The sequence below is a fragment of the Lathamus discolor genome, chromosome 1 (genome assembly GCF_037157495.1).
Source record: "Lathamus discolor isolate bLatDis1 chromosome 1, bLatDis1.hap1, whole genome shotgun sequence".
Taxonomy (NCBI): Eukaryota; Metazoa; Chordata; class Aves; order Psittaciformes; family Psittacidae; genus Lathamus; species Lathamus discolor.
In genome coordinates this window covers 76,231,117-76,247,214 of record NC_088884.1, presented here as the reverse complement: position 1 = coordinate 76,247,214, position 16,098 = coordinate 76,231,117, and the positions used below count along the sequence as shown (strand labels likewise).

General features: G+C 41.7%; 1 protein-coding gene across 3 annotated transcripts in view; it reads right to left on the bottom strand.

Moving 5' to 3' along the window:
• Positions 1 to 16,098, bottom strand: part of CREB3L2 (cAMP responsive element binding protein 3 like 2) — an 82,565-nt gene that overhangs the window by 16,466 nt on the left and 50,001 nt on the right. For 2 of the 3 annotated variants that reach the window (XM_065681425.1, XM_065681444.1), the window contains 6 exons: positions 9,250 to 9,416; positions 7,598 to 7,685; positions 5,680 to 5,861; positions 4,917 to 5,063; positions 3,169 to 3,227; positions 1,738 to 1,806 (listed from right to left, as the gene is read on the bottom strand). In XM_065681425.1, the coding sequence (XP_065537497.1) occupies positions 1,738 to 1,806; positions 3,169 to 3,227; positions 4,917 to 5,063; positions 5,680 to 5,861; positions 7,598 to 7,685; positions 9,250 to 9,416 (712 nt within the window). The remainder of the gene's footprint in view (positions 1 to 1,737; positions 1,807 to 3,168; positions 3,228 to 4,916; positions 5,064 to 5,679; positions 5,862 to 7,597; positions 7,686 to 9,249; positions 9,417 to 16,098) is intronic. The other variant, XM_065681435.1, reaches the window with a different exon arrangement.

Here is a 16,098-nt window from a genome sequence, read left to right as displayed (position 1 = left end):
ATGCCCCATCAAGCCTCTGTGCAAATACCAATAAGGAAACCAGACGTTTTGAATTCACTGTAGGAAGTGGATAGCATACGTTAAACAAGGGCCTGGAACCATTCTCTGAATTATACAGTTGCACAATTATACACTGAATAAGAGAAGTAGCTCTGGGGTTAACCTGAACATCCCCCCCCCCCCCATAATGTGGTATGTTATATAATGCAGGCTTGGTGAAAGCAGGCATTTTCACAAATTTCTCAGTACTTCAATTTGAAGCCTTAAGAGATTTTAGAGACGATTTCTATCTAAAGAGCCAAAATAACATGGCCACTAATTATAAGAATTTCTGTGCAGAGGGTCAGGAAGATCTGCTTCTCTGCAGGAGATTACAAATCAGTATCAATGCTACTGCAGAGGCAAGAAAACAATGCAAACCATCCCACATGCCCAAAGGATGAAGAATTTAGTATCACTTAGCTAAATATTTGTAGAGTACTTCATGTGATAGAATTAAGATCATGAAATAACAGAGAAAATGCTAAAGGTCCTGTCCAAAAGGATGGACAATACCAAGAAAGCTGTTCTCACAATCACATCCACAACAACTCAGAGATTAAAACAGCTGGCCAAATTCAGCTGAACTGGCAAGAACAACTCTAGGCTTCAGCACCTCCTGCGACAGATACTGGGAGAGAAAACCCTACTCCACACCTACAGAACAATTCCTGGTTCTTTTATGTAAATCCCTGGAGGAAGATACAAGCAGCACAGAAATGGCTTGGCTCTCTTCAAACAAGCAGCAGATGTCTTTATGCATGAGCAGTGTGTGGGAGACACTCTCCCAGCAAATTTCAGAGCTGCAGGGTCTGGCTCCATGAAATTAAGAGATTGGATCCAGAGATTAGAAACAACACATGCCACTCTATTAGCAATACATTGGCTGCAAGACAAGCTCTAGGGCCATTTTCCATGATCATGGATCTTATCTTCAAAACCCAGCCTCCTCCCACACTTCAGTGCCACCATCATGTTCAATGGTAATATTCAACCATCATTACAAATGCCTGTAACTAGAAGGTACTAACAGTGGGCTTTATCTAGTACCTACTAATTGGAATTTGCCATCATGAGAGAACACAACAAGCATAAGTCATGACTGAGGCTTCACCCTTGGCTAACATCCAATTGAAAGTTCAGCTATTCAGAATTTTCTGCCATGTGTCCTTTGAGAAAGCCACCACTGAGTTACCCATTTCTTCAGAAATGAGGAAAGGAGTTCATTCTCCTCCTCCAACTGAAAGAAGTTCTGACACGTGAATTTGTTAGAAGGGTACGCAATAATTGAAGTAACATTTAGTAGTCCAGAAAGAATTAATGATGACCCTTGAGCTTCAGCACTGTAATTTCTGGAAGTGCTATCTTCCAGGTCAAGCTCTCTGGTAAAAGTACTAAATAAAGACTATTTGGAGAGTAGGCCTGCTGTTTTCTGTTTGTTGTGTATTACTAATAATGTTTCCTTGGGCAGTGGAAGAAATCTAAAAGGTTTCTCAAGTGTAACACATGCTAGGGAAACAGTTTAAGACATGACATCAAAGCCTCTATCACAATAATTGGTCTTCCTCATCTTTCTTTGACATTAACCACATCAGATACCACTATCGTTCACATTTCAATTGATCTCTTAAATACCACATTTTCACTTTTCACTGTAATATTATGCTTAAGTTTTGGTTTACACCCTTCATACCTTACCTGTTAGTATTCTCCAGCACTTCAACCTTCTTACGCAGCTCACTATTTTCATTGGAACAGGTCTCAACTCTGGAGACAGCACCAGGAAAGAAAGAGGAACATAAAATCAGTCATTTATTAAAGAGAATGTAAAGCAAACCAAACTTGCTTTTACAGAGAACTCTATGATCTTGCCTATATTTAATGAAAAGTGACACCACCAAACTTAATCATAATCTTTAATCATACTTCATAGTGTAAAAGACATTGCAAAAGATATTATTAGCTGCGGAACACCTGCTTACAGTTCTCAACTACATCCCAGTAGGTACAGCTTATTCAGGATGGATTTTAACTACTTTTTGCCCTTTGAAATTGCAACAGCAAACACTCTGCTCTGGCTTTCTCTGTTCACTGGGCCATGAATAGATACTTTAAAGTCACAGAACATGCTATATTGATGTTGTTAGCTAGTATCTTGTGCAAAGGTGTTCCTTTGCATTTCATTGCTAAGACAAGGCACCAAGCAATTTGGCGAATACTGTGCTCCTGAAATCAGATCCTCAAACTTCAAGTGTAGGGAGGCTAAACAAGCCAGGAGACTAATGCCCAACAGAGTGATCATTTCCACACTGCCCTTGGAAACCCCCTAAACTAAAGGAGATTATCATATAATAAGCCAAATAAGAGGTCCAAATTAAAATATGGCACTCCTAAAAAGACAAACATGACCATCTGAAATAGCTTCAAAAAGGAAAAACGTAAGGGGAAAAAAGCTTTGACATCTGCATGCATAGGGTGGAATTTCACAAGAGTAACTCTGAGGAAGCAAGATTCAGCTATAAAGAGATAAGAATTAAAAAAGGGAATTACATCAAGGGTATCACCAAAGATGGTACAAAGGGTTTAACTGATTCATCTGTGAAGAGAAATACTAGAGTGCTTGTCTCTTGGAAAAAAAAATTAATTTGGGATATAAATCACCAAATGGGGGTTTGGCTTTTTCTCACTAAGGGAAGTTGATGGTTCACATGCTGTTTTCCTGAATCCTGCTTATTTTCCCAGGCAGACTTGACTCACCCATTCATGTCTTCATCTGCACTAAAAGACAGAATATATTCACTCAGAATCCACTTTTCTCTGGACACTGCCCACCCACCAGGCCAACAGGGTTGCATGAGGCAGAAGCTGATAGCAGATGGGTCTTGTCTTATTTAATGTTTAAAGTCTTTGTCAGCACGCTAGCAACGTGTTGCAGGTAGACATAGTTGTGAATGCAGCACCCCACCACACGTTCAAGCGGAAAACAGAAGGGCCTTTTCTCAGTCATAACCACGAGATGGCAGCTGGCACTCTGAGCAAGAAACAGTCCCAGCATCAACAGCTGGATCCCTTCCCAGTCCAGCAACTAGTGCTATTGGCCTGCTTGAAACAGGAAGGAGGATGGCTTACTTTTTTTCCAGACTGTCCATGTATTCTTTCTTTTTTCTTCTACTTTCTTGGGCAGAAATCTAAGGAAAAAGGAAGAAAAACACCAAATATTTGTGTAGAAAAAAAAAAAGCATCAGAGATGAATTAATAAACTGGTAAAAGGCCCTGACGTTATTAGATTCAAGCCTCTGTGCTGTTCTTATTTCTATTCCTGGCAACCAAAGCACTGACTTGGTCTGTTCCCACATCCTGAAGCTTCTCTCAGTAGCAGGAAAAAGATCATTCCCTGCTCTCACAGAACCAAACTTAAAAAGTAAATCAGATTCATCTGGAGAGAATATCCTAGGACAAACACTAAAAGATGATCCCAGGACAATGCCCTGCATCTGAGAGAGTAAAAGCCCATGCATGCACTAGAAAGCAACTTTGTAGAAAAAATACTTGGGAGTCCTGAAGAACAAGTCAAATGTAAGTCAGCAACGTGTCTCTGTAGCAAAGGCAGCTAACCATATCCAGGTCTACATTAACTAGCAGGCCGAGAGAAGTGGTTCTTCCCCTCTGTTCAGTGCCTGCAAGACCACAGTTGAATACAGCGTAGAGTTTTCTGGCTCTGAAATAAATACTTTAGATGTACAGAAGCAAGCTCAGAGGAGGACCACTGCTATAATAAGCATGCTGGAGCACATGACATATCAGGAAAGGCAGAGAAAGCTGAGTTTGTTCAGATTTAAGAATAGAAGCCTAAGGAAGGAATCCCATTGCTGTCTTCAATTGTCTTGCGCAGTAAAAATGATTCAGACTCTTCTTAGAGGTGTACAGCAACATGGCAAGAGGCATCAAATGCAAGCTGCAACAAGGGAAATTCCAATTAGATATTATTTGGTTTTACCACAAGACTGGCCTAATATGGGAACAGGTTGCCCAGAGATGCTGGCTAGCGACTCATCAACCTTTGAGACAGTAAAATGAGACTAGATGAGTCCCTGAGCAACTTGCTCTAAGCTAAGCCTGTTTCCAAAGCAAAGAGTTGGACCAAGGGACCTGCAGAGATATCCTCCAATAAAAATGGCTCTGATTATATGAAAGTGGTATATAAAATACACAAGGTAACTTCCAAAAATTTTCAAAAATGTATTCCAAGACCAAATTCTAATGCAGTGGGGGTAAATTTACACCTTTACCTGCAAAACCAATAACAGAATGCATTAACTTTAAAATACGTGATAATTTCAACAAGTGAGCTGGCTAGGTTTGAAATAAAATGCTTTCCTCCCTATCAATAGGCTCTTCCCCAAGCTGGAAGAAAGAACAGAGTTGTACAGGACATTTCACAGCCTTAGTATCAACCATTTATTTAAAGGTCATGAAATTCAACGATAAAAGACTAGGGCACTGAAATACACAGTCAGATTTTAAAACATGAAACAGTGGAAAAGAATGCCTTCATCACCATGGAAAAAATACAGAGGTCTTTGCCTACCATAAGGGTAGGATTGTCCTATTTTTAAAATGGAGCCAAGCAACAGCAACTTGATACCCTGCTTGCTAAATACTCTATTGTTCATGTGCTCAGGTAAATACCTAGACAGAGGCACAGAGTCAGTGACAGACAATTTGATGCATGTGTTTAGGAACAAAGAAAAACACTTTATTAAAAGGCATCTTACAGCATTCAGCAGTACCACAGATCACTGCTGCAGAATTGTTGCAGCATTTCTTTTAAATAAAGAGTAAGTTGGAATGACCCAGCAAAGCTAACTAACATTTACCTTGTTCTTTATTTTCCTGCGGATTTTCTTCAGCACCTTCTCCTCTGCTTTTGTCAGGGGCAGTTTGGTAGGGATTGGATACCCCTCTGCTATCAGTGTCCTCTTCTCTTCTTCTGTCAGGATGAGTGGACCAGTCCCCTGTAATTTCTGCAAGTGGTCAGAAATAAAATGATATACCAGTAAGTGCACACAGCCCTAGAGAAAAGGGTGTAAGGGAAGAGAGGCAGCAGCTCTTCCCAGTTCAGAAAACTCTGCCTACTAAACCAGCAGCCTCTTGCAATTGTGAATGTGTGGAACTGGAAGACCTTTTAGGTAGCTTCCATTCAGAGACTGAACCTTCGGGACAGGATTGTTCTCAGCCCAGCTCTGCACACTCTAAGGCCAAAAGAAATCTTCTCTTGGCTCAAACAGGGAAAGAGACAAATGAAATAATCCTTTCCTGAAAATCACCACTTGCTTTCAACAAGACAAGAGGACAGATTCAGATCTACCAGGGACAGGTTAACCTAGAAGGGCTGGGCCCTAATGTGAAACACAATCCATGGTGGGACAAACCTAAAAACATTCTTGAACCCTGTCTCAACTTAGAAAGAAGCATGCACTGTTCTCTATGGGAACAAAACAGACCAGTGAGCAAGAATTACTGGCTGTGCAGTTTTGACCAGAGATCTACTCATCTAGAGAACAACAGAAAGTTAGCAAATCCTTGGCAAAACCAGTACTTAAAAAAAGAGAGATACTGGAAAAAGCCAGCCCAACTTACATGTGGTGCAGTCAGGAGAGGGGAATTGGAGAGCGCTGAAGCTGTGCGCGATGTCACTTTAGCTGTGGCTTGTAGCTGGATTGGGCTTGAAGGAGGAAGCGATCTAGCTGGGCTCTGCCCTCCTTCAGAGTCACTGCCATGGCTGCTGGGAGGGGTTGGAGGCAAATGCAGGGGATCCACTGCTAAATGGCAAGAGAGACATACAACACAAGGTTTTGAGGTGCTAATTTCAATTTCCACTAGAGCCACAGCCACCATCCAGTTTCCAAGTCTAGGACTGTCTGCTAAAAAGTGGCAAAAGCACTAGCAAGAGTGGCATCTTGGAAGATTTTCAGAGCATGTAGGTCTCCCAAGAAGGAATGAAATGCAGCAGCTATCTTTAGGCTCAACAGACAAAACAGGGCTCTGCACATATGCTCCAGACATTTCTACCTACACTACAGCTTCTTCTCCAAATACTTTGGAGGTTTAAGCATATCCCTGCAGTACAGGTCCCTTGTCCCTGGGAAGCTGCATTAACAGAGGGGCTCTGAGCCAGCATACTTTCTCTCCAAAACCAGTAGTCTATCCAAACTTCGCTGTGGATTAAACTAACTGTCAGCATTTTTCAAGAGCAGGGATCTCATCCAAGGTGTTCTATGAACAGGGAAGAGAGAAATAATGTGCCTCCTAAGGACCTGGTTTGGCAAAACTGGAAGGAAGTGACAAGTTTGTAACAGCAAGTGTACTAACAACAGAGCAGGAGCAGCATCGGCAACCAGCACAGGAACCTATCCAGGGACATAAGCTAGCTTCTACTGCACTTGCAGCCAAAGAACCTGTGCTAGAATTGGCAAGCAAAGTGCTGGTTATCTCCAAATGGGTCTGGACCAAGAGAAATGGGGCAATGTCTCACCCACTCATATTACATGGATAATTTCACAGATGTTCAAACCAGCCATAACTAAGCAATTTTCTTCTCTGAGATAGATTTACAGCAATGAGACTTGGGAGTAGGAAGATACAGGGATAATTTGCCACCTTCCACTTCTGTTATACTTTGCAAAATGAAGTTGAAAAGATCAAAGGGGCGGTGGGAGAAGAAGAAAAAAAGAACAGTAAAAAACAAAAGCTATTACACATGAGCTCTTTCTGTCTAGCATCTGAACTCTAGTACTTGCCAGAAAATACGCATTTGAAAAACAGCAAGGCCCTTAATCCCACAAATTGAGCAATCGAATCTACTCCCTAGGTTGAGATATAGCCTCCCTTTTTTCCACCTGCTACATTACTTGTTTCTCTCCCTAGAGCAGTCATACTTACCTACACAAATGAGTTCACTAACAGAATATCAAGTATGAGAAGAGCTCATCAGCTCAAATTTCAGCCCAAATATTTGGCTCTTTCCAACTTTTCTTGTTTTAACAGATTATGTGCCACAAAACCGTGTTCAACTTTCAGGGCAGGGATCATTGTCTCTCATTCCTCATTCACAGATTAGTGAAAAAGGATCCTAGTAATTCTTAAAAACTCTACTAAAACTAGTATGCTACAAACAGATGCACCTAACTTTAAATTTCCCATAAACTCACATCCTTGGTTTTGTATGAGGTTAAAGCAGTAGCATTTCCACTTACACTCTGTTTTCTAAGCCCTAGTTAAGTCCCCTCAAATTGATTTCTAGCCTAAATAAGTAAGGATAAAGCCTAATTAAGCCTAAATAATTTAAGGATTCAAGCTCCCTCCACAAGAAAAACACATAAATGGGTCAGAAAGAGTCTGGCTCTTCAGCAGCCTGAGTTGAATCCCTAGAAGGCAACAGCTTCAGCCTAAAGATTAACATGGCAAATGAGGAAGCCAAATATTCAATCAGGCTGAAGTACATTTATTATGCATTGTGGTCATCTCCCACTGCATTTCAGGTTGGTAACTAACAGACCTTCCTTAGAAGAGAGATTCAAGAACTGATCCACTTCATGGGGCTCCAATTTAATCTCTGGAAGAACTTTCTGGCTCAGTGGTTTCATCTAGAAAAAAGAAATTAACAGCATGAAAACCCAAAGCACATATCTTAAAAATCTTAAGAGAGGGATTTGAGGATGACTTCTCCATAAAATGGAGAGGCTCCTTCTCCTCCTGCTCTCCTACAGGCAAAGCTTTAACTGCTTCACACAGTTTGCTAAACCAGGCTACAGAGAATACTGCCCTGACTACTCCCACTATGGCTTTTCTCACTACTATATTTAGCTAAATAAAAGATTACGCCTCAGAGATGACATTTCAGACTGAAAGCTAGCATGCAACCCACTCAAATTACTTCTCTTAGCAACAGAGCTGCCGCTAGGATTTGCCGGACTGCACAGTCTGTTCGAGCAGAGACAGAAACACTCCTGGCAGTGTTGTCATCTGGGAGCAAGAACAAGGTGTCAGTTACTGAAGCACCAGATTATCAGACCTAAATTCATTTCACAATGTAGAGGAGCAGGAAAAGAGACAGTCATGGATGACTGAAGTTTGGAGGAAACATATGCTTGCCCTGTTGATGGGGCTGGGGCACTAGGCTGCCAAGCTGCTGCCCAGAGTCTGCCTGTGTGCTACAGATCCAGGCTTGAGGAAGTCAGTCTGGCACATCAGCAAGCTCAATGCAGCCAAACTCTCTCTATAACTGTGTAACTAATCCAACACAATGGTAATGAGCCACCAGCTACTCCTAGTGTAATCTGCAAATCATGGCATCACAGACTACAGCAGGACTATGTATTGGGCATAGCACATTCAGACTAGAAGAGAATTATGGGAAACTCATGTTGAATTTTTTCAGTTTCTCATAAAACAATTTGTTGCTCATATTTCTGACCCACATCCAAGTGGAAACATTTATTTTCAGCATATACTAACTCCACCCGGCCTGGACTGACACTGCACCCTGGGGAGTGAGAACCGTCCTACTTCTTCCTCCACTCACAGGGGACCCTGGTGAGCTATGAGCTACAGCAGTTCATTCTCATTAACCCAACTACAGCCAAACTAAGCCCCTGAGAATGCCCACTGGCTGCTCCACCTGTTGTCAGAAAGGCATCACAAATGCTCCTCATGAGGCAGGTTGGTGTGGAAGCAGCAGCTTGCATTATCAAAACTTCACAGACCTGGAAGAAGTGACTTAGCAGGCAAACAAGGGAAACTCTACAACTGTTTCAAACAAGGAGTCGTCCTCTGCTTAGGGAAAGCACTGCAGCACTTAAGCAAGTTATTATGGAAGACACTTAGCTTGTCACAGGCTTGACAGGGAAAATGGGTTAGTTCAGGTGGGACTGGTTCATAGAAACTGTTTAAATACTTCTAAAGCCACATGAGCTCCAAGCTTTGGGGCTGGCACAGAAGAGAAAATTGTGCATTCAACCATTAAGAACAGAAGATGCAGATAAGTGTTTTGAAGCACAAGTTCTTACAGCAAACATTTAAAACCATTAAAGCAGACTGCAGTGTGCACCCTGAATTGACAAGCTTTGGCACCAAGGAGGCTACACTGGTATGCAGTCTTAGGAGAATCAGTGGCTAACTGAGCAGAGAGAACAGAAAATCTGCAGGTACCAGGGCATCCGTCTGTAGCTCAGGTTGTTCCCTCTTCAGTGACGTGGTTGTGACAGTCAGACTGACTGAAGGAGCAAGGCCTGATGTCTCGCACAACACTTGCTCAGTCTTTATTGCTGCTGGAGTAAACTCTGTAGCCAGACACCATTCCTTATTTTCCAGGTCACCTGCCAGGGAAGGAAATTGGACACCACATGTTTAGGTCAGAGACAGAAAGACTACAAATGAAAATAAGGACAGTCCTCCTCCAGAGAAGGGAAACAAACACAGAAGGCTATCAACAAAACTCTGCCCTTACTATTCAGCTCTCAGTCAATGCAGACAACCATGCCATTTCAGGGCTGTAACCTAATCCTAGCCCCAGGATACACAGAGGAGCAGTGAGGAAAGACACAGGACACTAATCACTGTACATTGCCGAAAGCTGCTTACACATAGGAGAACAAGACTAAACAAGCCATTTGGTAAAGCAGCCAGGGAGCTATGTCCTACACATGCTAATACCTGCTGATTCAGTTTTATTCCTCCTTGTAGAGACAGCATTTAGCCAGTTCTGCTCCTTCTACTGCTTGTGATCATCAAATAGCTGCAGTGGTGATACTATACTTTTAAAACCAAGGGATTTTTCATACTTTTAACTTCAAGATTTTCCCCCAAGGATTCATTTAGAAAATATAAAAGAGGAAAAAGGCTTTGATGATCATGCTAATTTCCTCCCCTGAACCTCTGGAAGTCACAGCATGGGATGCATATTTTGACTGGCAGCAATGAAACGTGCATCATGCATTGGAAGAATTGTCCCTTAGCTCCATTTACTTCAAGCTTACTACTCAGGAGAAAGTCAGGCAACTCTTCACTGAACAAAGCTGAAAGGTTTGCCTTGCACTGTCAAGAACTGGAAGATAGCTGGCATGGTAAGTTGGTAGTTTCCATTCATGAAGCAGCCGCTGTTTGGCTTGCTGAGAAGGGACTTACTATCCCAGGTCTAAAATATGATAGAAGAGGAACTTGGAAGATCTCAATTTTTAAAACACTCCTACAAGGCTATTAACAACCCCACTTAAAAAAGATAAAAAAATCAAATGCATTTTTGGCAACTGCAATTCTGACTTACAATTATTCCCATCCCTACTGCCAGACTTCAGTCATATAAATCATTTTCTCTTGCAGAAGAGTACCCTATACCAGCTGTACTGCATCCCAAGAGCACACAGCACAGTCCTCTGCTATAACTCGTCAGTAGTTGTGGGAGCTCATTAAATCGAGCAGCTGGAATCTGAGGCCAAATATACATAAGAGATAAGAGTGTTGATTTTTTTCTTTCAAAGCTTTATTCTGCTTTCAAACAGAGTATTTACTGCATATATGGCATTAAAACAGAGAGCAAACACATACACCTTAGAGCTTTGAATTAACCGCATGCTGCATCAACACTGTGGGAGGCAGCCATGGTGCTGTGGCTGTGCCACCAGCAGTCTGCAAGGCTGACACAAGACCCTTCCTTATGCATCTAAGCTTATGAAGCTGGTGAGGTGTCAGCAGAGTTCAGCCGCAAACAGATAACAAAAATAAGAGCAGGCTTACAACCTCCAAGCTGTTAAGACCACACACACATACGACACACAGGCACTGGGCAGAAGCTGGGTGACTGGAAGAAGGGAGAAGCATGTACATCTCCAGTGCTAGTAATTACTCTGTGGTGAGACCAAACCTTCACTGCTGGCAAGGAAGGAGGTAATTTGAGTAAAGACACACCAAGGAATTAAAATGAAAAATATGTATCCTGTAATCAGAAGCTCAAGAACAGTGAACCCAGCTCTGCCAAGAGAAGTAACTGTACAGCAAGGGCCAAACACCGTATTTAAGTTTCTGAAGAGCTTACTCACAAAGCTTTCTGGGAAATGCAGATCTATAAAAATAGAAGTATTTATGAAAAAAAGAGGTAGCATTGTCTAAATATTAACTCAGGAGAGAGGACATTGCTCTCTTTCAACCCTCCCTGAGCCTCTCTACTCACAAACAAGAGAGCGCAAGTCACTCCCTGCTGACTGCAATGAAATATTCAGTGGATCTGCGGACTACCTGTACCTCACTGTGTGAGGATCATTCAGATAAAAGCTTTAAAGTGGTATCTTTGCCTGGAAATCCAGAATGCCTTGGCAAGTGCAATTTTAAAACACTTGGATAACTTCTGCCCAAATCTCCCCCACATCATATTGTGCAAAGCCTCCGCTTGCCGTCTCTTGTACCTCTGGGGCAAGCTACACACGGCAACGCGATCATCTGTAATCTACTTTAGATGCCCTTTGGGAAGGAAGGTTACATATAAATTAGAGCTATCAGCGAAGCACGTAATTAGCCCTGAAGTTTCTGAGATTTGTATCATCATGCAAGTAGAAGAGAAATCTAGTCATGGATGCCCAGCGAAACAGGGCATGTCCTCTAAGGCTGCACTTTGTGATGTTTGTCACCTCTAACTCACAGACTCATCACGAGGATTCAGCTGCTGTAAAACTGTAAGATATGCAGGCCTTCAGCTGGTCATTTTAGCCCTCTGGAATCTGACTTTGCTGATTAACCTGACACCCCTGCCATCTTCGCTTAGATCCGCACAAACTGCTTAGAGTTATTCTAGGCTTTAAAGCCAGTCTAACCAGTTTGCAAGGTTATGGATGGCTTTCAGCGACAGCAACACATTGCATTTAACACCAAAATAATTTTGAAGAACTGCATCTAACATTGCTTTGACACTGCCTGTTATGATGCCTTGTGACAGCTTTCATTCCAAATGAATAACCCTGCGAAAGGTATGGACGAAGCAATACACTGCTGGAATCCCACCTTGACACTCTCCCCCTTCCTGCTTTTCTCCTCTCTGCTCTAAGACAGCTACCAGGACATTTCCCACTCCTTCCTTTTCTTCATGAGCACAGCATGTAGACATTATTTGTAAATCATTCTTAGTTTACGCTTATAATACCCCATAACACCTTAGTCTACTCTGCCAAAACCAGACAAATTTAGGCAAATGGGAAAAATTGAGCAGGCTATAGAATACTGGTCATACTGAGAGGCACAGCACACCCTCTCCAAGACAAGAGTATTTCAGATGGAGGGGTATGGGGAACCATCAGAGAGGTTTCATGGAATAAAGAGGCCAAGCAAGAAGGTGCTCATGAAATACTGAAATGAAAGGACAGAGGCTGGCTCAAGGGACCCACTGGAGGAAAAGGGTGCTGTCTTCTCCAAAGCAAGAAGGACATGGTATGGAAAGAGTAGATTACTGGTGCTGACAAATTACAGGTGCTTATGTTTGACATGATCTTGAACTGCTGAGACTGTCCAAAACAAAAACCAGAGAAAATTATCTTGGTGACAGTATTCTAGACAGGTATGAATAGAGCAACACTGCATTGCTAAGATGAGGCAAAACTTGCCTGCAAACCATTCAGATACACAGGGAAGAAAGCCTAACCAACAGATTTAGCTATCCAGATGGCTAGGAAAATCCACATCCTAAAGGTGGCCACTTCAGCTGGTAAAAATCTCAGCCTTCAAAATACTGATTCCAAAGTTCACGGTTGAACAAGTGCTGCGGGCTGCCAGTCCCCATTCCCAGCTGAAACCTCCTATGAACTTCAGAGCTCTATCATGTACTGACTGTTTAGAGGAGAATTCTCCTCTCTTATCCTTGCATGAGTCCATGAATGCTAGGCATTTTGGCACACAAAATATGGCATTTGAAGAGTCTACACAGTACTTATCAAAATCTCAGCTACCATTTCTCTGTGCAATAATTTAACTAGAACTGATAAATTTCACATACAAACTATGTTAACTGAACATTAATGTTGCAAAGCACCTAGGTATTAAGAAATATTTATGAAGGTTTAATTCAGTATACTTTTGCGCATTATATATATCTAAAAATAGGAATGTTTTAACAACATGATCAAACAGTTTCTCTATAGAATCTGTGCTTTACCCAACAAGCAGAACGCATGGTGCTCCCCTAACTGGGGAGTTACCCCATGCTTTGTTATTCTCACGGTCTCATGCACAGCCTCATCTCTCCTTTACCAATACAATTCAAATTCTGTTCCCACAGGGCTGTTTAATTCCCTTCTAGGGAGATGCTTCACAAACCTGAATTCATTTCCACAGAGGTCCTGAAAATTCAAGTAAACCATGGAGAAATTTAGGCCAAAAAGTATCTAGCAATTTAAAATGGCTAACTGGAGATAACTGCAATTGGATTTTTCAAACAATTTAGCGCTGTTGTTATACTTTATCAAAATACAGTATGCATCAAGTTTTCAGGTGCGGCTGTGAACGCTACCACTTCTGGAATTTAAACATCAAGTTTCAAGCCAAGCATCCAGACAACCCATTCATCACAGCAACCCAGGGTGACACATGCATTTAAGATCTTGTCTTCTGTGTCTAAGGTTACATTCCTTCGGAAAGCTTGTGTGCCACTTCCATTACCAAGATCATCCCACTTTTCCTGTAGACTCACATTTAGTATGCATCTGCCACTTTAAAAAAACAAAACAAAACAAAAACCAAAATGTAGGAACTTTACAAAGTGACAAAATAAGTGCAATCAGTGAACTTGGGCAATGTTAACACTGATAGGAAAAGCTTTAAACATGTCCTTTCCCATTTGTACTCCTTGCAAGTCCAGATTGGTTCCAGATACAACATGCGGTATGTTCTAAAACGCTGTGTATGAGATAATGCAAGAGGGGAAGCTCAAAATAGGACATAATTACCTCAGAACTGTAAGTGTAAGCACTGCATGTTGTGCTTATCTACAGCAAGGTGTCCAAGTACCAAACTCCTGTCCTCTGTTTTTATTTACTAATCCTGCTGTAGGTTCCACCATCTGCTGTTAAGACAGGCAATGCTAGCAGGATCTACCCAATATACCACAAGTTGACTTTCCCTTTTCTCTTTTCTTTCTCCAGATCACTACACCCAGAACAGAAAAGGCTATGCAACATTCTGCACAGTGAAAACTTAAGATCTTTAAAGTCCATTATGAAGGCTGAATTATACACTTGGATTTAGTTGCACACCACATCCAAGTCAATTTATTTCTATGCTGCACGCCATATACATTATAATGATAGTTTTCAGCAGACATGGATTTCAGTGCTCCTCTACGCATCACAGCTGAAGCGATAATCAGTATGTGTGATTTAGGTGTACATGAAAAATACACAACCAAGAAGGGCTGTGTTTGTACATGGCAGAATACTACTCCTGTGTTTGTCAAAAACAATTTTTTAATATAACTGTATTTATATATATGTAAAAAATTAAACATAATCTCTTAACAACACCATGTGCGGCTTTCTAAGATACTCATACTTCTCTGAAGAGCCTCAACATTTTGTTTCTTTCCTTGTTCCATATAGTATTATAAGAAGGCAGGGGAGGAAAAGTGGAAAATAAGGTCAAAAATGCTTACTTCAACTGTACATTTTTTTTAATATCAGAGTTCCCAGCAAGTTTTGCTTTCCTTTTAAAAAATATTTCTATCCAACATTGTTCTATCCAAGTGAGTCTTCAATCTTGTCCAACATACCACCTCCTTTCCAGAGAAAAAATAGATCTTCTCCAATATTGACTAAATTTCACCCTATGTGATAGATGTACAGCAAAATAGAGCTTATGAAGTAAATAAAAAGATCTGCCCTGCTCCCCACATTCATTTCAACACTAGTCATTAAAAAGTTTAACACTTTCTGCATGGATAACCACATTGCACTAGTGAGTTGGTGTGTATTTTTAAATAAATTAAGGTAGAGCTGCACTCTGTATCTCACCTTCACCCCTCCCAAGTACAGAGAATGCAAGTACTCAGAGAAACAACATCATTTCACCACTTTCACATTTTTTCCCCCTACAGTAAAAAGGAAGGGAGCACCACCAGGTAAACAAACCCACCTGAGGGGTATACGACTGAACCTAAACTTGAAGGGGAAAGAAAAAAAAAAAACATACCACCATTACCACCATGACAGATCATAATCACACAGAAAAGAGATGCATGACTGCATGTCATTTGAAACAAGCCTGCAAAGAAGACCTGTAGAAGCACCAAGGGATATGCTTATCTGCATAAGCAGAATGAAGAGGCAGATCTCACCTTCTCAAGTTCACTGTCCAACCAACAGATAAAACAGCTAGAGAAAGACAAACCTAGAAACTTGAGACCACAGCAGACTACTGGTCAAAGTGCTTTGCACAGGTAACAGAAGAGACCTCTCTGAATAGTGTAATGCAAGAAGACCCCTCATGAGTCAAACTGTTCTCCAGCAAAGGGTATTTAAATAATCTCTCTCTTAGCTGCGTCATGGATTTGAGCAAAAGGGCTTCAGCTAATTCCTTCTGGTCCATGACAGACCTTGTACTGCCATCATGAACCACAGAGCCTAGATGCACAGCCCGCATTGTTTCTGCACAACAGCGTGCAGTCTCAGACTCAGCTTGTCACAAGTTAATAAGACCCTTTGACTCAGATGGCATTTACACTGGAATCAAGGGTCCACGTTTGCAAAGCTGTACTTTGAATGAACACTGCATCCTTGCCTGCATCCTACTTCTGAGGTTGCTGCCCCTATACAGCTAGCAGCAGGATCCAAGGGTGATCACTAGCCCTATGCCATACAAATACAGCTGCAAAGTGGGAACACAGCTGCAAGGGGAAAACACCTCTGGAATAGGGACACAACTTGCTTGTGGTGAAAATGGTTGCTCCATCTCTGTCAGCAGAAACATCCCATCAGGAACCTGAAAGGGGCCTCTGCTGATGCACGGATTCTGGGTGTGCTGGTGTAC